The sequence below is a fragment of the Neolamprologus multifasciatus genome, chromosome 13 (genome assembly GCF_963576455.1).
Source record: "Neolamprologus multifasciatus chromosome 13, fNeoMul1.2, whole genome shotgun sequence".
Taxonomy (NCBI): domain Eukaryota; kingdom Metazoa; phylum Chordata; class Actinopteri; order Cichliformes; family Cichlidae; genus Neolamprologus; species Neolamprologus multifasciatus.
In genome coordinates, this window is record NC_140451.1 from 12,147,116 (window position 1) to 12,171,370 (window position 24,255).

Consider the following 24,255-nt stretch of genomic DNA (forward strand, 5'->3'; position numbering starts at 1 on the left):
AAAGGAGCCTGTTGGATAAAACAAACTTCAAGAAGTCCAGTTGTCTCATTTCTTTTTATTTTATTTTTTAAAGCTCTTTAGACCACCATGACCTGGATGACTGAGAACCTACAAGTACAGCTAATTACACTTTGTCACATCCAAAATAACAAAATGACCCTTTAAGCAGACAGATTTGGAATCATGTAGCAGTGTGTCTGATTTTACCTACATTAGAGACTATATTAAAACCTACCTGTTGTTTTAAACTGAACTCGCCTGGATTCAGATGAGGCACAGCTGTCTCAGATCTCAGGAGCTTACAGTGTGCTGAGAGCCATGCATCTGCATACTTATTCAAACATCTCCAGATTCTTAGACTTTCCTCGCAAAGCATTACACATTTCTGTCAATCAGCCTCCTCTTCTCTCCCCCCTCCTCCTCTTCCTCCTCTCTGTGCACTAAAACGAGGGGGAAATCATTTATTCATGATACCCGGCATTCCAAAACCAGCATTTCTGCCCGACTCTGATTCGCAGGAATGAGGAGATATTATTAGATGCACAACTATGTCCTAATGGGGCAACGGTTTCATTCCCAATTTGAAACCGCGCTCACGTCTCTCTTTGATTTCCATGGCTTCTACAGCGTCTGAGCCTGGCGAGGTTATGACTGCCCCCCCCTCCCCCCCCCCTTTTTTTTTTTCCTTTTTCCAAACATTTGCAGAGCGCAGCTGTGAGACGTGTGTGACACATCGGGTGGAGGGCATCGTCCAGCTAATCCATTACATTGATAAAGCCGTGGAAATGCCGAGTGAATCGCGAGTTTCATAAGCCCACTTGACCCCTGCTGCAGTAACGCGGCAGATTTACTGTGATAGTGTTTGTGAGAGATAATTAGTAGAGCCATTACTGAACCATTACTGACAGTCATTCTGTCTTAAGAGGATCATGAATTAGCTCATTGGTCTGATGATGATGATGAGATTCTTGGAAACCACTCAGTCATTTAATGTAACCTGATGTGACACCATGTGTGCAAGAAATGCCACGATGTCAGCTCAGTGAATAGTTTCTCCCCCTCAGTTCAGCATTAAATGGGCTCTCCTTCTATTCAGGATTGCACTTGATGGATTTCTAAAAGAAACTCTGCGCTTTAGAGGATGACTTTTGCTCCCTGCGAGTCACGTAATGTAGCTCAAAAGCATGTTTGTAGACTTCACCTACCTGATGAACCCTACATTTATTTTTAAACCCCACCTCTTGCCCCAGTTTGTAAGACTGGATATCTGTCGTTATGTGTAATCTTCAAATCAAAGCAGAAATGACCCCGGTGTCTCTGTTCCCTTCAGACAGTGCCGTATCTGCACATGGCCATGTCGAGCTCAGAAGACAGATTTATATAAGCTACAGTGATTGCATGCAGAAACAAGTGAGCACTTTGTTGCTCCTCTTTATCCCTGATAAGACATCAAGACGCAGTGAGGGGTTTTGTTTTTTTTTTTTGCAAGCGACTGAGTGCTGGCAGAATTATGCATGAGAACATGTGTTGTTCTGGGATCGGTGACATGAATATTATAAAATGAAGGAAGCTTTTTATGAAATCCATGAATCAAGTGGTTTTAAAAACATCTGCAAAAAAAGCCCAACTTTACATCCACATCAAATTGACCCTGCTAACAGGAAGTGTCTGTAAATCTAAAACCAAGTGTGGGTTATTCTTCCACTGTTGTCCAAAGGTTATTGCCAAAATATCAGCGTGCCACCAGGGTGACATGTTTTTTTTTTCTTTTCATTACTATGAAGTCTGAGACTGTGGTTTCTTTTGTGTCAGCCCAGCCTGGAGCTATTGACTGCACACCAAATCTGCAGTCAATGGTTGTCCCCAACAATTGGCCAGGAGTTTTAATAGTTTCTCAGGCTTTTCAGAGAATGAAAGACCAGTTTTTCAAAGTGTCAACGGACAACTTTTCCCTCCCTCTGCTCGCTTTGCAAAGATTGGATCATTTTCTCTTGTACCAGACTGTTAAGTAAGCAGGTTTGCCCACTTACTGATTAAACCGAATATCTCATTTGGATCCTCCCAAGTCTCAGCTCTCTACAATCATATGAATGCCTGTCTGAGGTTCACTGCTATTTAATGTTTGGTTTCTTTTCCATGTTTTTAACCTCCTCTGCCAGGATGGCTCTTGTCTTCTTTTGTTGTATTTTTTATTCCATCACAGAGCTTCTAGTAACCACTAGTTCAGGCACCTGAGGAAAGCTACTTGTTGTAGCTGCAGAATCAAGGCTTCATTTTTCTGGGAAGTTTTCTACAAGTGGCAGACACAGCTGCATGAAAGAGAGGCTTACAGAGAACCAATCTACAGTAAATGCTGATGGTTGATTATTCTGTAGCCACTGGGCCATGAACATTTATCACACAGTGAGAAGTTAAAGCAAAAACAAAACAAAAACGCTGAACACAGTGGTAGTAGTTTCAGGAGGGCGAACATTGTGGATTTTTGGTAATTTCAGGGGATTTTATGACTGTGTTCACCATGTCAACTGTTTTATGTCACAGAAGCCACTGAGCGGTCATGTGGGTGGTTTTCTTCGGAGTCTACTGTGGAAAATTTTAATATCCTGCCAGGTGCTTCAGTGAAGGACTGCAGTGGTTCTGCCAGCTCAGAGGTGCAAATGTGTGCAAGGTGAAACCTCCAGCGATCGCATGAACACTTACCCACATAGTTGAGCAACAAGAAGAATATAGAAGCTAATGGTATGATTCAATTCAGCAGAATCACCAGAAAGGCAGCGAAGGAGTACACACGGTGCCCGATATTTACATTTTCAGAAACAAGGTTTTCAATTTTTTTTCTCTTGTTGTCACAAGAATATTTATGAAATATCCATCAGAGTGCTACCAAGCAACACAGATGTGTAAAGCACGGCCCAGTGATAAATAATCCAAAGCTTGCAGAGGATGAGGGAGACAGTGAGTGAGCACAAAAGCTATTCTGTTTTGCTCTCAAACAGAATTCAGACACCGTGGGTGAGGAAAATCAATCTAGTCAACCTAGAGAGTGCGCGAGAGCGAGGGGGAGAAGAAATGAGAACCGCGAGTGGCTTTGATTATTGTGATGGACTTAAGTCAGCTCTGCGAAAGCCACTTCATACATCTCCACTATTTATCAAATCAGAAATGCATTTGCATCACATTTTCCTGCACTTGCGGCTGCTTGGAAGGCAAATTAGCAGAGGCGCCAGTCCCACAGATTTATAAAAAAATGGACATTTTGATTAATAGATTCTTTTTTTTTTTTCCTTTTTCTTTTTTTCTTTTTTTTAGTGAAGCCACAATTCAATCCAAAGGACACGTAATTAATTGAATTGCAGCTGTCAAGATCTGGGGCTTCACTGAGTGAACAGAGCTGTCGAGGACAGATAGCCGCCCTCCGCAGCTCTGCCCGTCTTTCAGTGGCTCAGGAAAAACTCACAACAGTATTAACAGAAGATAACGCAGGATTTAGATGAGCGGCGCCCAGTTTTGTTTTGTTGTCATGTTTTTTCAGACCAAGCACCAACCGCATCTAGAGGAGCCAGGCTCTGTATGCATGTATTCAGTCAAGCTTCCTCAAATCAAAGCAGGCAATTCTGTAATAATCTCAGAGGCCGTACTGTTCAGCATGCAGATGTAAAAGCACCGATAACCTTGAAAAATAAATACACACATCTGCTGTAACAGGAGACAGCTTATGATTACATACACTATAGATAATGATGCCTCTGTGTTCTGTAATGATGGGCCCATGTGTTGTGGTTGTGTGTGTGCAGGATAAATGAGAGACACACACTGGTAGGTTTGGACAACTTTTCTCCCTTAATCACCGAAATTATCATTTGAAAGCTGCATTTAGACAAAGATAACCTGAGTAAATACTAATGTTAAAATTTGCTTGATGATTGGAAACATGTAAGTGTGACAAATATAGCGTGATAAATGTAAGGGGTCGAACGCTTTCAGTTTCCTATTCAGACCCCTTAGTACCAACTGAACACTGTTTAAACAGCACAGTCTGAGTATTGTTGATGACTGTCGCCAGGAAGTCACGTCAAAAAGCTCAAATTTTATTTCTTTCTTTAACCTTTATTTAACCAGGTTACTCCCACCAGGAGCCAAGATCTTTTTTTTCTTTAAAAACAAAGGAGACATGGCCAAGAGGGCAGCAAACAGATTGAATTAGCAACATTAAACTTTTTCTTCACCGGGAAACATACGTAACCTGATGTGTAGCTCTGGAGAAATGTAGCTACATGTCAGGTTGGCATGTAAAAAGTTGTAATTCATTTCTTATGTTGGACTACTTACTACTATATATGTGAGCAAAACTTTGTCCTTATAAAAATTGTTGGAAATTATTAACTGCATCTCCTGACATAATACCCAGCTGTTTCGGGGGGTTAACCACACACAGAGGACATTAGGTCACACTAAAGGGCAGAAATGTACACTCGTTTCTCTTCAGATCGTATAAATCTTTCGCCTTTTACTAAAGATTTCCGTGGAGTGGAACAATAAGAGTTTCGCCCAATTTTTTTTTCTATACTGTGTATTTTGTTGTACAGTTATTTTATTTTCAACTTTAATTTATATATTTTATCTTATTCTTTCCCAGTTAAATTTACCCTTCATTCTAATTTGTGCTGTACAGTTATTTCATTTTTAACTTTAATTTTTATATTTTATTTTATTCCTTCCTAGTTAAATTTACCCCTTTTTAATTTTCATATTTATTTCCCATCTTATTCATAGCCTTTTCTTTTTTTCTTTAGGTCACGAGCAGTTGTCTAAGCATTTCACTGCATATCGTACTGTGTATGACTGTATGTGACAAATAAAATTTGAATTTGAAATGTCATTGTATGAAAAGAATCAGAATATCTGAAATATTTAAAACTTTAAGATATGTTGTAAATATTTTTTTAAGGTGTGTTTTGTGGCAAAAAGCTATTTCAGTTTCAAAAAGAACAGATTCTTTGTGAAGTGTGACTTTCATAAATTTTAAAATGTTATCAGTATTTCACTTTTTTTTTTTTTTTTTTTTTTTAAATTGACATAACATTCATGGATTTTATTTAATCTAAAAACACATTTTTATAACTTACTTTCCAGTTTCACTTCAGCTTTCCATTTATGAAGCTTATTTTAAAAAAATTTTTTTCAGTAACGTCAATGTTATCAATTACCAGTGCGATTCATTAAAATTTAGTCACTTAAATTTATACATCCAGATTATAACAACCCCTACTGTTATAGTGACTCGATTCATTATATAATATATTTTTGCAATTGTAATTTTTATTACTAGCACTACTCCAGTGCTGAAGACTACTGAAGAATCTCCATGAACAGCTTCTGTCATTTGCACATCTGTCCTCAGATTAGTTACTGTAATAGATTCAAAAGATCAAACTGGCACTAATGCCAAAAACTGCTTTCCACATGTGATCTTTAAAGAATCTTTTTTATTAAATAAGTACAAATAAGGTGTTACTGCACAGAGTTGTTTCCTAATAAATACCAGTATGACACTAATGAAGTGTTCAAGGTGTAAAGACCTCTGTTGGAACAAGAACATAAACGCAGTATTCAAATACTGAGAACATGAGCAACAGGAACACTACTTTGCATGTAAAACCAGCATGTTATGTAACAAGGAGACAGTACAGTGGTGGAGGTCTTTCCTATAAGCTTGGCACTCTGGTGGTTTGATGATTAAGGAGCCCCAAACCACATATAAGCCCAAGACATCCACATCCTATTTTTAAACATGAGAGAGGGGGGAGAAGAGACTTGCTCTTAGATAAACAATTTACATTTGCTTACAAGGAGGGGAGAAATACATTTATACACTGTTGTGCACATCAAAAGGCGTAAAAGCTTTTTTGCCATCTTGGTAGTTTTCATTTTCAGAAAAAAAGGGGAAAAAAACAAACAAACCCTGAAGTTAATTTCAATTCATGTCTTCCGCTGATTGAACTGTTACACTTTGATACAAAAGTTAGTTATGTGTACAATAAAGCAACTCTTGCAGGATGCCTTCATGAACACAAAACCAAAAGGCAACATTTGGGACTGGTCTGCTTTCTGAATTCAGTCATGAAGACTCAGCATAGTGTGTGAAGGAGATGTTCTGGTATGTACTGAGGTTTTCAGGAATGAGCGTGTCTGTATCAGTGCATCAGCTAAGGATCTGTGTGCTGGAGTGCATGGGAGTCACGCAGCATTTAAGGTAAATATGTGGTCAGTGGTTTTGGCTGGAGGGCGGCTCACAGCTAGACTCGGCTGTGGCCTCAGCCTCGTGATGCATCTGGCTAAGATGTTTGACCAGGCTCTCCAGCTGAGGGTTTCCCCCAAACTCCCTAATGAGCCGGTAGGCCTCCATCTCCAGTTCCCGCAGAGTCTGGCGGGTGTAAGCAAATGAGCCCACCTTTTCCAGGTAGTCCACGCAGTATCGTTTGATGTCCATGTTCTCCGTGCGCTGCCTCAGGATGTTCTGCACCTGAGTGCTCTCCGGACGTGACCATATGGCATGAATGGTGGGGAAGGAGAACTTGCCCTCGGTCAGGTCCTCGCAGAAACTCTTGTTCTCGCTGTACTCGCGGGAACTCAAGTTGGCGTAATCGTCACGGATCTGGAAAAAAAGGCCCAGTGTGTCCAAGAGGGGTTTCAGGTCCTGCTTCCAGTCTGAGAAGAGCTGCATCAGGCCTACAGCGAGGCCAAACAGCCCTCCAGTCTTCTGCAGCACCATTTTGCGGTACTCCTGCTCGGTGGGACAGGTGTAGGTGTCTCTCCAGTGGATGTCGAGGCCCTGACCGCGATGCAACTCAAGAAGCTGACGGGTAAACACTCGCACCGCCTCAGGGTGCTCCAGGATCAGCACCTTCTCCAACCCCAGGAAGTACACGTAGTTGGCCGAGTTGATAACAGAAGGAACGCCATAGATGCTGTGTGCCACAGGGAAGCCTCGACGCAATTTGGAGCTATCCTCAATGTCATCTATCAGCAGGCTGGCATTGTGTAGCATCTCAGTCACCTCAATGATCACCTGGACATAAGAACAAGTGTGTTTGTGTTAATTCATATAAAAATGTATCTGGAAGTAAAATATCTTCTTCTTGTACAGTTGTTAATGTTTCATCTTTACAAGAGCTTCCAGTGCAGAGGAAATATTTTTAAACAAACAAACAAACAGTCTCTCCTCCAGCTCAAACAGACTCCAACAGGTTGTCAGAGGCTCTGTGTAAATTATGCATTACAACTTGTATACAGCAGAGGGTGCCATGTCTACACTCTTGTCTGCACTGCTCCACAAGTCAAAGTCTTCATCAGTAAACAAAACAGTTGTTGCTGAAACAAGCTAAGCAGTCAGTCTGAGCATGAAGAGCTCAGCAAAGATGCACTCTGGCCCGGAGCAGACTCGCACTGTGACGGAGCAGCTGTCAGGAGAGACACAGAGCTTTGACGAGGTTATAGGAAATGCATGGTTGAGCAATTAGAGGCGTCACTGCGGGGCTTGGTGCACTTTAACCTTCTCCACAGAGACGATGAGGAAGGCTGAATGCTTAACCTTAGTCATTACGATGAGTGTACTGACAAGCTTTTTAATACAATATGACCTACCAGCCTCAACATCCAGAGCACTGCTGTGGTGAGTCAAGGGCACTGTGGATATATTCTATCCTGATCTTCACCACTATGTGGCAGCACACATGTACCACATACTGTTTATGCTGTGCTTCACGAACCAATGCCAATTAATAGTATTCATTTATCAGTGGAAAACCGAGCCGAGCCCCCCCCCCCCACACACACACACACACCCTGTTAACCCAAAAACAGCCCACGTCGACACAACAGTCACAGTGGCCATCAGGTGTCTGCTGTCCTGAGCTGGCCTTACAGCCTGCTCGAGTGCCCTGCTGATTTAAAAGACAAGTGGGGTGGCCTGGTAATGAAAGCTGTTTGTATGAGGCCTGAGAGCACAAAGAGTGACTCAGTGGGTCAGGCAGATGGCCAAGGCTAGGCCAGTTGAGCAGTTTATCAGCCAAACACAACCTTTCCTTCGGCAGGGTCCCAAACACTTGCTCACCCTGAAACCTCAGTGAGCCACTTACAAAGCAGGGGACGTGGGTAAAGCTAAAATAAATGCATGCATGAAAATGAAAATGTATTATTTAGATGGAAAAAAAAACACAACAACAACAACAACAAAAAATAAATTCTGAAGTATTTAAAAAGGTTCACTGCAAATTACAATGCACCATCGGGGGGGAAGAAACAATGGCTCAATCAACTTGAAATTCAGCTAGAGCGCTTCAGATAACAGCAGCAGTCATCAAACCCGAACACAAGCACAAACAATTTTCAGGTTTTCAAGTGTCTCCATTCTCCAAGGAATTTAATCAGTCAGGCTGTCACTGCATACACTGCATAATGCTGTTTGAGCCCCGAGTGCCACTACTCCGCAAGTCTATATTGATTATCACAAGAGGTTAGTGATGCAGAAACTCAGTTTGCTAAAGCTATAATCAGTAATCTATTAAAAATGCAGAGACACAGTCACAAAAAACAAGCATACAGAGTCTGACATGATGACAAGAGGTAAATGAAAACAACAAGCCAGTTATGTTCTGCCATAAAACCGTCACACGAGATTACAGCAGGTGATCACATTTATACCTGAAGCAGGCTGCAGCACTGGTCACTCACACCATGCCTACTGGATTGTGTCATTCATAAAAATAGCTTCATTCATCCATTGTAGTGTTTTAGTGTCCAAATGATTTATGGATTTATAGATATTCTGCCAATGTTGAAAATTCATTTAAAAATAAATAATCACGTTAGTATTTATGCCGAGTTCCCATATTTTGCCTTCGCACGCTCTTGTTTTAATAAGAGCAAACAGAAGCGTATCATTTTTAAGCAGTGCAGTGAAGCCAGAGAAATTTCAACTATGTGGATAAGTGAGCTCTGAACTAATTAAATAACTACTGTGAGAGAAATCCTGTAATACAGGTTTATTACAAATAGTTATCCACATTTCTAACCTGACGCCTCTTCCGGGCACACAGCGATAGTGATGTTAGTCACTGTAGCAATAAATGTGAGGACTAGGTAACAAATAGTGAGCCCATAAATAGCTGCTTAAACCAACGCTGGTTAACTGGTTGGGGTCAATACGTGAAGTGAAGGTGAAGATGGCAGAAATGGTTTGTATTACAACCAGTGTCTCTGGTAATAACTAGATCAGAGTTATGATGTTAGAAAATGTGAACCCTATACACAGAAAAAAAATTAAGTTTTAATGTTGTATTTTTAGCTATTATGTGGGTCATGTCCTACATCTGTCCCCTGGCACCGCATCCCCCTTTTGCTGAACATCAATAGTGGTGGCTAGCATGAACACACACACATGAATGACTAGTCCTCCGCTATGGAATCCAAGTCAAAACAAAAAGTCAGAGGTAAACAGGATTTAACAGTGTGTGAACAGATTTGTTTGCTTTCACTGCCAATGCTGCTGGCTTGCTGGTATTCTGGATCTGAGGATTGAGTCAAAGCGACCTGCATAGGCTTTATAGCATATAAAGTATAAAATAATATAAATTAATATAAATTATTATTACAAATGCTCTGCAGTAATAACCTACTGCAGAGCAGACATGTGGCATAAAATAATTTATATTATTTTATACTCATTACTAATGGTCACTATGGGCTCAGATGTGTTTTGCATCTCCTAAATGATTCTTTGTAAAAAAAAAAAAAAAAAAAAAAAAATGGTTAGAAATGTTTGGGAATATCATGCCAGGAGGATTGGGCGCATGCGCACGCAGCGACCAGCAGTGAGTGAGAGCTACCTTGACCTTGATATCAATCCATTCTCTTCCACGTATCCAATTCAGGGTTGCAGGGACCTGTGGATTGTGGGAGGAAGCCACAGTACCCGGCGAGAACCCACACAAACAAACCCAGTAGCAATGCGAACCACAGCGCCACAGTGCTGCCCATGTTTTAGGAGTAAAACTTTCCAAATCTCAGACTAGTTTGTCCAAATTTCCAATTAAATGCATAGCAAATTAGTTAACAGACACTCACCTAACGTCTTTCATAGATTATTGCTGAAAAACCAGTTGACATTTGTTGTCTTGGCTGATAACGTCACATTAATGGACTGAACAGAGAGGCGGTTCAAAGAATTACCATTTTAAGCCATTTTGAGACCAAGTCGTACAAACTAATTCACCTTTATTAAAGCTAAAATACTCCCATACACGGCAAAGACTTTTCTTCACCATTCTGCACAACTTACTGAGCTCGACATCTTCATATCAGTTTTCAAAACAGAGAAGTATCGGTATTTTAACCTTATTTTACCAAAATGTTATAACGTATGATACTGATGCTGCTGACTATCTAACCTGGTGGAGCTTTTACTGTGATGCGATTGTCTGCAGGTCATCCGCTGCATGTAATAATAACCTCGTCAGACATTACAAGTTCAAATGCCAGCCCGTACATCGGAAATACTTTAAGCATGCCTTCATTATTCCAGTAGTTACATTTTTATCCACATTATATTTCATGAGAATCTCACATCTGATTCCTAGTCTTTTTTTTCCTCCCCTGTTGTCCCACTCTGTCACAAAAACATAAGAAGCTCTTGGCCTGAGGTTGCGAGCACACATGAACATGTGTTTCTAAAGTAAAAGACTGTATATAAAAAATATAGCATCAACAGTGTCAGAGAAAACAAAAGGAAAGCCATCAGCAAAAGGTCGCAAGGAAAATGATGAACACGGGGAATTTCCCCAAGCCTCCACCACCTGTGCTGTCATACGCAGTACAGAAGCACATATGGGGCTTGATAAAAAATGCACTGCTAAGTGAACGAGAGAGAGTACCGCTGATACTGCCTCCATCTATCTGAAGCCATGGTTGTTTCCATGGCGGCGGCAACGATGACTTCTTGGCAGTACACTAATGATGACAAGGAGCGCGCTCTCAATCTACATTGTGGGTTCAGCAGGAGTTTATGGAGCTTCTACACAGAGATGGAGGGAGACGTGTGGAAGAGACGGGGCTGTTATATCTGAAGTAGATTTAAACCACAACCAACTGCTGCACCGTAACAGGGAAGTATCCACCAAAGTGGAATTATCAGGCGAACGCGAGTAGATTTTCACACAGCTTGCTTATGAATGCACGTCATACACCCTGTCAACAACATCGCAGACTCAACCAAACTAAAAACTAAGGATTCATAAAGTGTTTTCTCAGCTTTAATAAATTTGACCTGCATACAGTGTGAAAATAATCAAACATGACACTGCAGGCTAAACTGTTTAGGTTATTCTTTTAGCAATCTGAGTTTATTTCAATCTGCTGTAAAAGCTGCAGAGTGTGATTAAAGAGTGAGGTAAACAGTGTCTCATGGGAACCGCTGACATGACCGCACTGATGACAGCTTTATTACTTTTCCCCACAAATGGTATCCATGTACTTCTTTTTTTTTTTCTTTTTTTTTTTAATAGATGCCTGAAAATGGTCATCAAAAATAAGACTGGACTCCTCTTTGGAGACTACGGGAGACTACACAGGAGACAACCGTGTGAGACCTCCGGGCTTTACTGCAGAGCTAAGATTCCTTTATTTGTGAGGGGTTTATAAAACCTTCAGGACAAACAGACCTGTTGAACAGCAACTGTAATGAGACCCGACAGGCTCAGCACTTCTGCATTTTCCACCATAAAAAGGCATGCAGATTCAGAAAACCTGCATCTTGCAAACAAGAACAGTATTGAGTCAGTACAATGCTAATGCTATCAGTATAATAGGATCAATAGCCTGATCGCCCTAAGGAGACAAAGGCAAGGGCCCTGCTCAATAAAACCAATAAATCCAGAATGAAATTCATTTAATGGAGAAAAAGGGAGGAATTCAAGAAATTTCAATCTGCCTGCGGTCTGTATTTCAATGTGTCTGTAGCACTCTAATCAGGCAGCCAAGAACATGTTACAACAATCTAATGGATGAGTGGAACTGTAGGTTTTTACTCTGGAAGCAGTCCGTGACTTGAATCCACTAATCCCCGTCTCACAAAGGTGATCAGAGCACAAGAAGCTGAAAAAGAAGTAGCCTTTCACTGGAGATTAACGCAAGTACAGTACATCTTAAATACATAAACATTCACCAGATGCTGTCTAATACATGCTTTACACTAGAGCAGGGGGCGATATGACGATATAATTGACACTAGACCAAATACTTTACAACTCCACAACCCTATTAGTGCAAAAAAACAACAAAAAAACCCAACAAAAAAACCCAAAAAAACCCAATGTATTTTCACTTAAACACGCAGCTGTTTTTTTATGTGCATTAAAGTTATATAAAAATTTAACAGTGCAAATGCAAATTCCCTGCTGACAGTTTAACCAAAAGGCATTTCCAGTGGAAATTGGCCAACATATCCTCAGCATAACCATGTATAATATCCACGAAACTTAAAAGAGGTTATACACAATACGGCAATATTATGTTGAAGCACAGTACGTATCACTCCGTGAGGCTCCTGCCTACGATAGCCGTAATGCTCCGACAATCCATCAAGCAGTGCGGCTTCGTAGCTTAGCAAAGTCATACTGAAACATTTGACAGATTTTCGAGCGCCGTGTACGACATAAAGGTCAGTAAACACAACCAGAATTCATACATAAGGCCCACGGGATTATAAGGTGCACTGTCGATTTTCAGAAAAATCAAAGGATTGATGCAACATCTGGAATATATTGTATAAAAATAATCTATAGCGACTATGGCCTACCCACTTTTATAAAAAACTAAACAAAAACCTACAACTAAGCATAACTTTCTTTAAAAGATCATCCAAGTTTTAAATGCTTTTCATCTTGAAATATCCCAATATAAACAGCAGCTGCCACATCATACTGAAACTGCTGATAATCCACATTTGCTTTCATTTGTCCATCCAGCTTCAGAGAAAATGAAACAAAAGAAGACAATTGAGAAGTTCTGCAATCATTATGAAATTTCCATCCCAGTCTTCTAGTGAAAGGGTGATGTGATGCCCAGCATGCACACAAACTCATAAAAAGGAGTGTAAGCAGTGAAACTTGTATGAACAAATATACACTGAACTGAATTCAGCGAGTAAAACCACAAATAGGGCTGCACGATTTTGCATAAAATGAGAATCGCGATTTTTTTGCTTAGAATTGAGATCACGATTCTCTCACGATTTTCTTTTCCAATATAAATATTTCTTGCACTTATTAACTGCACATCAACTTCGTAACAGTTGAGACTGAACATAAAAAAAATAAATAAACATAAAAACAACAAATGTCTCACATTTTGTCATTGCCGCAAAATGTTGTACTTCTTGAAATTCCGTCTCTACAGTTGCTCGACACTGCGTGTATAGAGCAGGTAGTGCAACAATAGAGAAATAGTTGCGGGACGGCACTGTGTAGCGTTTGTCTAGGGTGTTGATCGTTTTCCTAAATCCCTCGTTTTGCACAGTGTTGATGGGAGTCAGGTGATAAGTAATAGCCTCCGTAATTTCTTTGTGCCTGCGGGAGTTCAACGGGTATAGGGAAGCGCTGTATAAGTTTCCCGTTATTGATGTTTGGGTGGTTGACCGGGACGGATTTTCTCCTGTCACTTTCTCGTCATCCCTGACGTGCTCTCTGTTGTTTTTTCCCTGCCAATTTTAGCAGCCAGCTTCTGTATCACGTGGTATAAGGCTCCGCCCTTGTCATTTGTTGAGCAGGAAGAGTGAGCGCTTGTTTTCAAGCAGATTACGTCCCGGATCAAAATGCGGTGCAATCGTCGTCCTTTTTTTTTTTTTTTTTTTTTTTTTTAAATCGTTGTCATTTTTAAATGAGATCGCACATAAGTATGAATTGAGATCGCAATTTTCTAACGATTAATCGTGCAGCCCTACCCACAAACACGTACTATTGGGAGTAAAACATGTATCACCACATACATTTTTACAGTGTTTAGCATACCTCTAGGCATGGAGTTATCTTGTTTTTCCTGTTGTATTGCATTTAATGTCTTTATATAATGTAGCCAATAAAAGGGATTGTTTGACATATTTCATTTGTTCTCCTCTGCATTTCTATGTAGACCATTCCTTAGTGGAGTTTACTGGGAGCTTCTGTGGCATTCAGGGGATGGAAATCAGTGTCATAAATAATTATTTAAAAAAAAATGTCTACACAACATGCCCTGATCTGACACAGCTTGGTATTGTTAGTTGCATCAAATTTAGCTTCAAGCCACAAAGCTGGATGATGAATGAACCTTGTGCCTCTAACTGGCTCAATGACCAGTCATCAGAGCAACATGAGCTCTTTTTGAATCAGCCCTCTAAACGTGTAATAATGTGGCCGTCAATTTAGAGATGTACAGATGAGATAAGGAATCATGCCTTGTAGCTGCCACACCTCACACTCCTCTCTTAAAGCAGTCAGCTGGCGACATGTAATGTAAACAAGGCCACTAGCAGTTATAAGATGACAATTCATTAAAAAGGTACAGTCAGTCATTTTGAGGTTATTTTATATATAAAAAAAAAGTTACTTCTAAACGTACATCGATTGGTATGTTACGTAATGCAACAATTACGGCATCGCCAACACACAGACGTATTCCTATCAAGTTAGAATTAATCCATTAAAAAGACAGACGGGCACTGGTTTTTGGAAGCTGCCATGTTGCCCTCCCATCTTGAATACAGTAGCTGACCCAATTCCATCTCCTAAGCTGAAGTCACGGCTCTAACACACAAAAACATGCATAAACAAACTTATTTATTCCCAATATTGTTACAATTACATATCATCAGGAAATTAGCCTCCAAACTGCTGACAACGAGCCAGTTAAACAACCACAGCCGATTAAAAGCTAACATTATGCCAGTTAATGTTAAGCTTGGCTGTCCTACAAAAAAATAAAAATAAAAATAAAAATTCAACAATGTTAGCTCAGTCCCACTAAAACCGCTAACAGCAGCAAAAACGGCAGCACTTACAGAAAGTATAGTCCTCAACAACTATTTTCAGTATTACTGTCATCGGACAGAAATGAGCTTCACTGACTCAACTTCATATTGAACTCCTTTTACAAAGTTATAAAGCCTTCTCGAGAATAAACCGATGTGGAGGCATTGACAGCTGAGCTAAACTTACTCACTACAGCTGGCCAGAGTTGTTTGTCTTACAGCAGCCACCATCGCTTGAATTGGGAGGGGTAAGAAAAAGTTCAGCTGAATGAAATCTGCAATCCACCAACATCTAGCAGTGAGATTTTACACAGTGTACCTTTAACCAGCAGCAGGCTGAAAAAGGAAGCCAACAAGGAAGTGATAAAACTGGAAATTCCTGTGGTGGCCACTTGAGACCAGCTTCAAAAACAGAGCCAATCCCCATAGACACTCGTTAAAGATGCCCAACTTCATAGTCTACTAGGCTTTACCTTATTAAACTGGACCTCTTCATTCTGCGTGCATGTTTTAAGCCGATTGACTGTAAATGTGTGGTACGGTTCATCACAGATGTTTGTGCTTCAGTCTTGGCGAGTGTAGTTTATTATTAGTCTGTTACTTTGTAATAATTAGCAGATCTGTCGCTGTTGAACCATGAATTAATTTTGTTAACCAAAATATCTAGCTTTAGCTGATAACTTGGCACTACACTCTCTAGTCCAAATGAGGCAACTTCTGGCACCACAAACTAGCACAGCCATGGACAAAACTTGCACCGCAGAGTTGAAAACCAGTGTTTGAATCACAATGGCGACATACACAGTATATGCAAGTCACTGTGTTACCCAAGGGTGCATCTCTAATGCTCCAGCAACATGAACAAATAACACACCACAGGTAAACACAATGCATTCAATCTTAGGAATTCATTACAACTGGAGAAACAAGGGTTTAAAATGCAGAGAAACTGAACAGTTTTTAAAAGCTTTGCATCGTTTTTTTCCCCATCTCGTTCCACTTAATCCTCAGCTGCATTAACAATCTCCTTTAATAAATCATGTGCGCTCTAAGCTCTTCTCACAAGCTTTACACTTAGGAACAACTCTGCTGATAAAATGCAAAATGGTCGCATTGCAAAAATAAACTACCTGTTCTGAACGAGCACAGTTTCATTTCACCTTCCTAAATCTGTCAGCAACAATTAACACCAGACAGCTCTGGCAGCAAAACGGATGATTTTTCTCACCTGCAGCTTGTCCTCGGGAACATTGAGCCAGTGGTTAAATGCTTGGGCGAGTTTTGTTCTCACTTGTTTTCCTACCGAAAGAGCAGAACAAAAAAAAAAAGAAAAAAAAAAAAAAGATCAATTGTTGTATCCTAAAAGGACGTGGCATCTACAGTGGTATTACTTCACACAAAGACTTCATGTGGACAATTTTGGGGTTGCCCCCCCCCCCCAAATGGACCCATTACAGTCATTTAAACCTTCCTTTTTTCATTCCTTCACTCTATTACAGTAAATTTCCTTGATTACCAATTTAAAATAATCTTCATTTATCATATGCTGGGCTCTGGTGGAGGCCCCAGTAGTCGTAGTAAATGACTACTCTACCAACTAAGAGTTCTGATGTGTCATGAAATAATGAAGGAAAACAGATCTGACTGCTTGTAACTGACTTGGCCATTTACTTTTGAGCCTCTGTAAATCGGGGACTGTGTATAAAAATGGCTATAATTCCTAAACAGTTAATGCAATACTTTTGTTAAACCCTTTGAATTGAAGCATGAAGTCTGTTCACATCTTAATTGTTGGAGTGAAAAATCCACTGTTGTGCTGCACAGGGGCAAAAATCACAAAAGTTTTGTCACTTTGCGAAAACGTATGGACCCAAGCGTTAATTATAGAGTTGCAGGTACAGAGTGTTCTCAAAGAAATGGCTTTTGCATTTAGTGTGCAATGAGGCTAAATAAACACCAGTCTCACACAGATAAAACACATTTTAACTCCACTTATACAAAACACAGTTGAAGATTAAGTGAGGGTGAACATTTAAACCATTAGTTGATCAGCTCCTGCTGAGCTCCTACCTGACTAAAACACTAAAAAGCTGGAAACAGGCAGGATTAACAGATATTTTTATCTTCAAAGACAACATTTAAGGCATTTTTTCCTCCTTCATCCTATTGAACTCTGCTGTAAAGCAGTTTTCACCGAGTGCTCAAAGCCATAGTCTAAACCATTAGGAGTATATTGATATAGTCTATCTTACAATTGAGACACTATGCCTTAAAAGGGCTCAAGTATATTCCAAATGCAGTCGCCTCAACTTAAAATCGAGACCTGGTGCCATCCTTTGTTCTATTTAAAATGTAATTTGTGAAACACAGAGCCAGGAAGGAAAAAGGGTGCAACTTCTAGCAGAGAAACAACCCTACTAACAAATACCAGGCACATGTCCCATTTATCCAAATTAACATCTGGTGTTAGGTCAGGCTTTTCTCTACTGACGAGAAGTGACCAATCAAAACTGAAGCAATAATTAAATCTCAAAAACAGCTGCTACGAATGAGAATCCACGCTAAAGAAAACAGGTAAACATGCACAGAGTTGTGCACAGCTTGCTCATTTCAGGGTTTCATTGTCTCATTTCTACAGCTGTTCCATTTTATTAATATTAGAAGTCATTATTCTGTGAATTACAGCCTCATACTCAAATCAAAGAAATTACAAATACAGCAAATTGGTTTATGCTCAAATTATTGTCTAGCCAGTCTGTGGTGAACATTGAAATAAAACCATGTAACTTTAGAGCTTAGAAAAAAAATAATACCCTCAACAAAAAGAAAGCAATATACTGCTGCAAAACTACATATTATAATGTAATAGCAAATATCAGTCAGTTAGTGTGGTTTTATTTTAAAGACAGAGCGAATGCGCCAAACACCAAAATTACTTGAAATACTTTGTTAAAAGCTGAAATCTGTAAGCTATAACTTATGATTAAGCTCAACTGATTATAAGACAATCCCTTTTCCAAAGTATTTGAGAACCATAATTCTTTTACACTCATCCTTTTGTCAAAGTTTCCCCTCAGGCACCAATAATTCAAGAAGACTGGAATCCTCAATGAACCTTTTCCCCTCATAAAATATGAAATATGGTAACATCCAAACCCATATCTGTGTATCTCGTCTATTAGTCACAGACTTGCGCACACACTCCCTTATCAGACTCCCGAAGAAGTCAGAATCATTTGCTCTCACAGTTAGCATTTGAGTGTTTTGGAGCTCATCATCTGTGAAACCCACAGTTCTTGACTGTCTGACAGATGTTTACTCCTGCAGTGAGGACATCAGGAGACAATTCCAGTTATCATAAATTAGACAACCCCCACGTTTTTAAACCTGATTACTAGAAACAAATACTGCTTGTGTGATGGTAATATGACATTCTTTAGTTTAACACCTAATATGCCAGTACTGCAGCATCATACGGTGTTTATAAAAAGACCAACATCTGCCGATCTTTATTGTGCCGACTGTGTCTGAACTGGAGCCTTTTATCATGTTCAGTATCCAAGATATTGTCCTCATGGTCTGTTCCACAAATACTAAAAGGAAGCAAGCAGCTCAGGTCAGTGTAGCTAAAGTACTCATCAGCTATATGTAAAGCCCCTTTTCCATTAGTACCTACTTGGATCGACTCGCCACGGATCACCGCGACTCGACTGATTTTCATTTACAATCCAGTACTACATAATGTGCATGGTTGTCGTCATAGCAACGCATCCAAGTGTCCCGCTACGTAATTAATATATGACGTGAATGCTACAAAAAAGGTGGACGTCGCCGCATGAATATACCTGCTGCTGAGTCTGTGGCTTTTTGTCAGACTCTGGGATCACAGCGTTGATTTTTGTAGTCATTTCCTTTGTTGCTGGGTTTCAAAAATGGCGGTTTAATTTTCCCGAATGAGACGCTCTCATGACTCATCGAGTGACACTACTGACCAGCCAATTGATGGCATTTTAGTACCTGCTCAGATCGCTTTGAACCCAGGGCAAGCAGGTACTAAAAAAGTACCTGGTACCAGGTACTATGACCTAATGGAAAACCCTGAAAACCATGGAGAACCATGCCAAGTCGATTTGAGTAGGCACTAACTTAAAAACTTCAGACATTACAGCTGCTTGTTTATCTACATCTCCTTCCTGCCCCTGTGGTCACTGAGAGACAAAGAGACTAACCTGGCAGTTGCAACAAGTATTTGTATGGTTCCAGCAAGATTCGGTCAGCAGCAGCCTCCGTGCCATGGTCCATCGCTTCAACTTTATACAATATATCTATAATGGAAAATAAAGAATACAAAAAGCAATTTATTAAAAGAAAAATTTGTTTTTTGAGCGAATGCATGCACTGTGTGATTTGGCCTCATAACAACTTCACTAGAACAAAGAACAAACCATAAAAAAAAAAACCCTTATGGGTGCAACTTTGAAGAAAAAAAATGTATTTTGGCATTTTTCAAGGGCGTTTGGTATAATGGAAATGACAGTCTTCCCATTTTTAAGCGTTTAAGATCTCAACGTGTGGAATGTGAATTTTGAATTCATTAATGAACGTTATGCCTTCAAGCCCAGTCATGTCCTAAAAGTGTGAATGTCTGCATCTTCTTTCATGGTTTTCATTATGTTCAAAGCCTTATTTATTTATTTTTAAGTGCTAGAACCATTTTGCATTAAACAGAATAGTTAAATACATCTAATGTACAATGACAGACTTATATGCTCTAAATGTCGACTCATTTTCTGCTGCTTCTCCTGGTCCAGGTTACAGGGACAGCATTCTAGTAGAGACACACAGTGTATTCCTAAATAAGTCAGAATTTCCAAGTTACCAGTTGAAATTTGAATCTGGAATGCCCCCTCAACTTGGATTTTCTACTTGGAACATCAGCGCAGCCCCACAATCCCAGAGCTAACAATCCAAGATGTCTGCACTGAGCATAAACACTAGTAAAGTCTAAGACATTCATGGCTCCATCCATGAATGTTTTGCAGCAGGTTTTTAAGGGAAAAAAATATTATAAGAGTAATGTCACTCCCAAGTTCTGACATCCAAGTTACGAAATATCTGGAATGTGGAATAACTAGCCATCCACATCAGGGGTACACGAAGACATTATCAAACTAGCAGAGAGATCTCTCCAGTGTATCCTGGTCTACTCCGGGTGTCCTCCTGGTGAAACCTGCCTGAAACACTACACCTAAGGTGTATCAAGGAAGAATCCTAGTCAAGTGCCCAAAACACTGGAATTGCCTGAAAAGCTCATTTAAGCTGTTTGCATCTACAATTTCATTCTTTTGGTCACTAGCCACAGCTCATGACCATAGCTGGGGACAGGAACAGAGACTGTCTGGTAAACTGACAGTTTAACTTTAATGCTCAGGACTCTTGTCACTACTACCAACTGGTACCACAAGCACCACACTGCAGATGATGCTCAAATATGATCTTCTGCTCCCTTCATCCCTCACTACTAGATAACTAGATACTACATCAGGGGTGGTCGATCTCCAGGACTCAAGGGCAGGTGTCCTCCAGGTTTTAGATGCGTCCTTGATCCAACACAGCTGATTCAAATGGCTAATTTACCTCCTCAACATGTCTTGACGTTCTCCAGAGGCCTGGTAATGAACTAATCGCTTGATTCAGATGTGTTGACACAGGGTGATATCTAAAACCTGCCGGACACTGGCAGGTTTTAGATTTGGTAGTTCTGAAGAGCAACTACCAAAAGTTGCTCTTCAGATTTAGTTTTAAATCTAACAAATGCTAAAAAGGAACATTTTAAATGCAGACATTAGCTAAAAGCACATTACCTCACATCACAACAGAAAACAGTTAAATTTGATCGATGAATGACCCTAAAGTAATATGGTGGAATTAATGTTGACACTACTGAGCTCTAGAAAACGAAGATTTGACACACCTAACACTAGAGTAAAAAGAAATTAAGTATACTATTAGTGAGGTTACTTGTATCTGTCATTTGTCACCATCAAACTTCGACCAAGCTCTTAAATAACAGATTGGGCAACAAGTTTTCTGAAGACAGAATCTTTGTACAGGAAATAGAGTGCTGACATGACAAGAAGAATGTGAGACTCAAGACCATTTAAGTGTAGCTGAAATCAGACACATAGCACATTTTACTCATACGAACAAAGTGTAACTATGGGTTACACTTTGACCTGTTTACGCAGAACTGGGCAACAGAACTATACATTCCCCTTGTAGTGGTGACAAAACTGTCACATGAGCCACTGGATAACTTAAAACAACTACTTCACCCGTGAGGCACTCAAAACTCCCAAAGATTGGCTTAATTTTTTTTTAAAGGGTGCGGCTATTTTGGATTTGTGACTACTAGATCAGAAAAGTCTGTGATAAAGAGACCAAAAATAAAACTATGGAACTATATTTGATCAGATGTTTGATGTGTGTACATTGTTACTGTATGTATCACTAGTCTTGCAGTAGTTTTTGTCGTTTTGAACTTTTATGCACCGAAAGGTTAACTGAATTCATCGCAATTTAGGAAGTTTGCCTCGTTTCAGCCACATTTCTAACCAGTGTACAGCTGCATTTTTCTTCACGCTCACACTGAAAAACTACGAAACATTTCTGCACCATGTTTTCGCGTCTTGCTGGCTCCCTTTAAATTAAGAACATACAGTAGTGATTAATTTGAAATGAAACATGCTCGGCAGAGCAGAAAACACCACTTTTAAAATACAATGCTACCGTGGAATCTTAACACATACCGAAACTTTAACTCCACCCACCTTGTCAGACTCAGTCCGCTAACTAGCCGGTGCTGAATTCCGGTTAGCCACACTGCTACTGGGCTAGCGTTAGCAGGCTAGCACAATGGTGTATCACCATTCAGTATGTCTTTCTTTCTCAAGATAAAATCATCCACTTCCACGTTGGTCGAGTAAGGCACAAAATATAACTGTTATAATCAGACCTTCATATCATTTTAAACCGGTGTGCAGTCGGCTACTTCATCTGGTGCTATGCTAAGCTAGCGCCGTTACAGTAGAGCACGCTACAAGCCTTTCAATTCTCCAGCTAGTGTTGATGAGCTACATATATATGTTTCGTCTGCGTTACAGAGCAGGCGCGAAGTAGCTAGGCAATGTCAGATAGGTGCAGCGCATTAATCTCCGTTGCATTTATATCTCTACATTGCCCGGTACAATATCCCTTACATGTAAGTTACCAAGAAAAACCTTACTTCGACTGTCGGGCTACTCTGTCATAAATACCTAACACACCAGTACTCTAAGACTGGGTGTTGTAGTTTTTCAACATTTTTTGTCTTGGTATTCTCCGGTATTGTGTCAACAACCACCCAGTAGGGTACATCGGACACTTTACCATGGATATTTTTTCTCCACGGTTGACCAATCATGTGTTACTAAGGCGTTTTCTTTGTCGATTCCATCCAATTGGAGGGGTTTATTTTTGAAAAGGCGGGATTAGTATACCCGTCAATCATTCTCAGGAGGAGGGGGAAGGATCACAGAAAGAGCTAGGCTAGAGGAGCTACTCAACAAGGCAAACAGCAGCTCTGCGAAAACGACTTTTACCCATCCGCATCCAACATCAATCGGTGGCCAACGGACGACGTTTAAATCTGTCGTATTTTTCTCATAAATGTTCCTATGGATTACTAATCCACTTTCGTCGAAAACCAGAGGTGTTTTTCAACTTGACAGCATAGGTAAGCCTGCTTTTGTTCGGCAGAGCCGTCGCTATTTAGAACATTTTACTAGCTTGCTTCCCTGCTGCTATCAAGCCAACCTTGACGTTAGCTAACTTGTTAACTAATGCTGTGTTGTGTTTAGGGAGGGTGGTTTAGAGGAATGAATGAATTTGGCGACAGGGCAGTAGAAACCTGCAGATTAAAAAAAGAAAAGGAAAAAAACTTCAGTTCGATAACAAAGTTAAGCCGTAGCCAGCCAAATTAGGCGGATGAGCGCAGTGAAAGGTTATGCTACTCCGTGGCTGAATAGTTTCAAGTGTGCTGGACAGGCTCCGGAGTGTTGTGTTGTTGAGCGGAGGAATCCTCGGGGAGGCTGTCGTCGAGTAGCGCCTGCCACGGTGCTCGCGAATAGCCATTTAAAGAAAAAAAGTGATATTACCCGAAACAATCGGTGAGTTCTTATTAGCGTGACGAGATCTGTCGAGCAGCGGGCGGACGATGTAGTTAAACGGAGGTAAAATGCATTGTCAGGCTTTCCTTTTGTGCCACCAGTAACGTCTGGCTCCTCACGACTGACTTGTCCAATGTAGGTTTGAGCTACCGTGTATCAAGGAACTCGCCCATTTGATCAGTTGTGGGGATAAAAATCAGCTCAAAGGTTATCCATATTTCCCCACCTACTGCTAGTGATGACTTGTTATTCTCGGTGTTGTGGGTGCTTGACTAGTATTTTTTGTGATTATTATTATGTTACGTATGTTAAGTAACAAACTGCTTGGACGTAAATCACTAGTGGAGAGGTTTAAATGAGCTCGACGCTCTAGTTAATAACTGTAGCAGCTTTTAGGACAGGAGAAAAGACTACCGAGTCTCGAAGCTTGTACGAGTGTGTTAACGTTGTTGGGAATGGTGCTAGTGGTGGTGGTCGGTCCACTCACTCGCATCGGCTCGGTCTAGCAAATTGTCTGGGGCGGATGACATTGTATCCTCTGTGAACTAAACCAAAGGAGGACTGCGACCTTGGATTGTGTTACAACAATAAAATTGTGTGTTGGTGGTGGTGATTGTGGGGGGGATTAACGCGATGTTGCTGCGTTGCAAGTCTTCTTCGAGCTTGACCTTGTTGCGAACCGTTTCGTCGACTTGTTTCTTTGTCAGGAGCAAATCTCCACTCATCGCTGCTCCGTGAACGTTCAGCGAAATGCCACAGTAGAGCATTCCGTTCAGAAAGTGACTTCCAATCGGTCTGCACGGCCGAGCTTCACTTTTTTTCTTTTTTCGGGGGGGCTCAACTTGACGTGTTTTGTACTACCAGGGCGGTGATATGACATATCTGTAAAGGTTTTTGGGGTCTAGCTACTGTGTTATTATCTCGCTCCCTCGCTCTACATTTATATATATTTTATTTATTTATTGCTGTCGAGCGCACTCTCCGCAG

At 40.4% G+C, this 24,255-nt stretch overlaps 2 protein-coding genes and 1 non-coding gene across 7 annotated transcripts in view; 2 read left to right on the top strand and 1 right to left on the bottom strand.

The window, feature by feature from the left end:
- Positions 1-4,468: 4,468 nt before the first annotated feature.
- Positions 4,469-4,587, top strand: LOC146505128 (U5 spliceosomal RNA). The gene has a single exon (XR_014877805.1). It is a non-coding gene; the product is annotated as a U5 spliceosomal RNA (small nuclear RNA).
- A 608-nt stretch (positions 4,588-5,195) lies between these two features.
- On the bottom strand, positions 5,196-22,485 carry ggps1 (geranylgeranyl diphosphate synthase 1). 4 transcript variants are annotated; one of them, XM_085182148.1, is made up of 4 exons: positions 22,378-22,485; positions 19,291-19,386; positions 16,290-16,360; positions 5,199-7,069 (listed from the first exon to the last, which is right to left on the bottom strand). In XM_085182148.1, exons 2-4 carry the CDS (start codon positions 19,361-19,363, stop codon positions 6,266-6,268), a joined length of 948 nt encoding a protein of 315 aa, XP_085038274.1. In that variant the 5' UTR covers positions 19,364-19,386; positions 22,378-22,485; the 3' UTR covers positions 5,199-6,265. The 4 variants fall into 4 exon arrangements, with proteins under 4 accessions (XP_085038276.1, XP_085038275.1, XP_085038274.1 ...); XM_085182146.1 differs by lacking the exon at positions 22,378-22,485 and adding an exon at positions 21,892-22,364 and having other exon boundaries at positions 5,200-7,069; XM_085182150.1 differs by lacking the exon at positions 16,290-16,360 and having other exon boundaries at positions 5,196-7,069.
- A 170-nt stretch (positions 22,486-22,655) lies between these two features.
- Positions 22,656-24,255, top strand: part of arid4b (AT-rich interaction domain 4B) — a 35,433-nt gene continuing 33,833 nt past the window's right edge. The window contains exon 1 of one of the 2 annotated variants that reach the window (XM_085182140.1): positions 22,656-22,835. The gene's annotated coding sequence lies outside the window, so the exon portion shown is untranslated. The remainder of the gene's footprint in view (positions 22,836-24,255) is intronic. The other variant, XM_085182141.1, reaches the window with a different exon arrangement.

Coding starts and splice junctions, on each gene's coding strand:
- ggps1 (XM_085182148.1), bottom strand. CDS start 19,363: ATGGACCATGGCACGGAGGCTGCTGCTGACCGAATCTTGCTGGAACCA. Junction 16,361..19,290: donor ATACTTGTTGCAACTGCCAG/GTTAGTCTCTTT, acceptor CTCTTTCGGTAG/GAAAACAAGTGAGAACAAAA. Junction 7,070..16,289: donor TTCCCGAGGACAAGCTGCAG/GTGAGAAAAATC, acceptor TCTTATGTCCAG/GTGATCATTGAGGTGACTGA.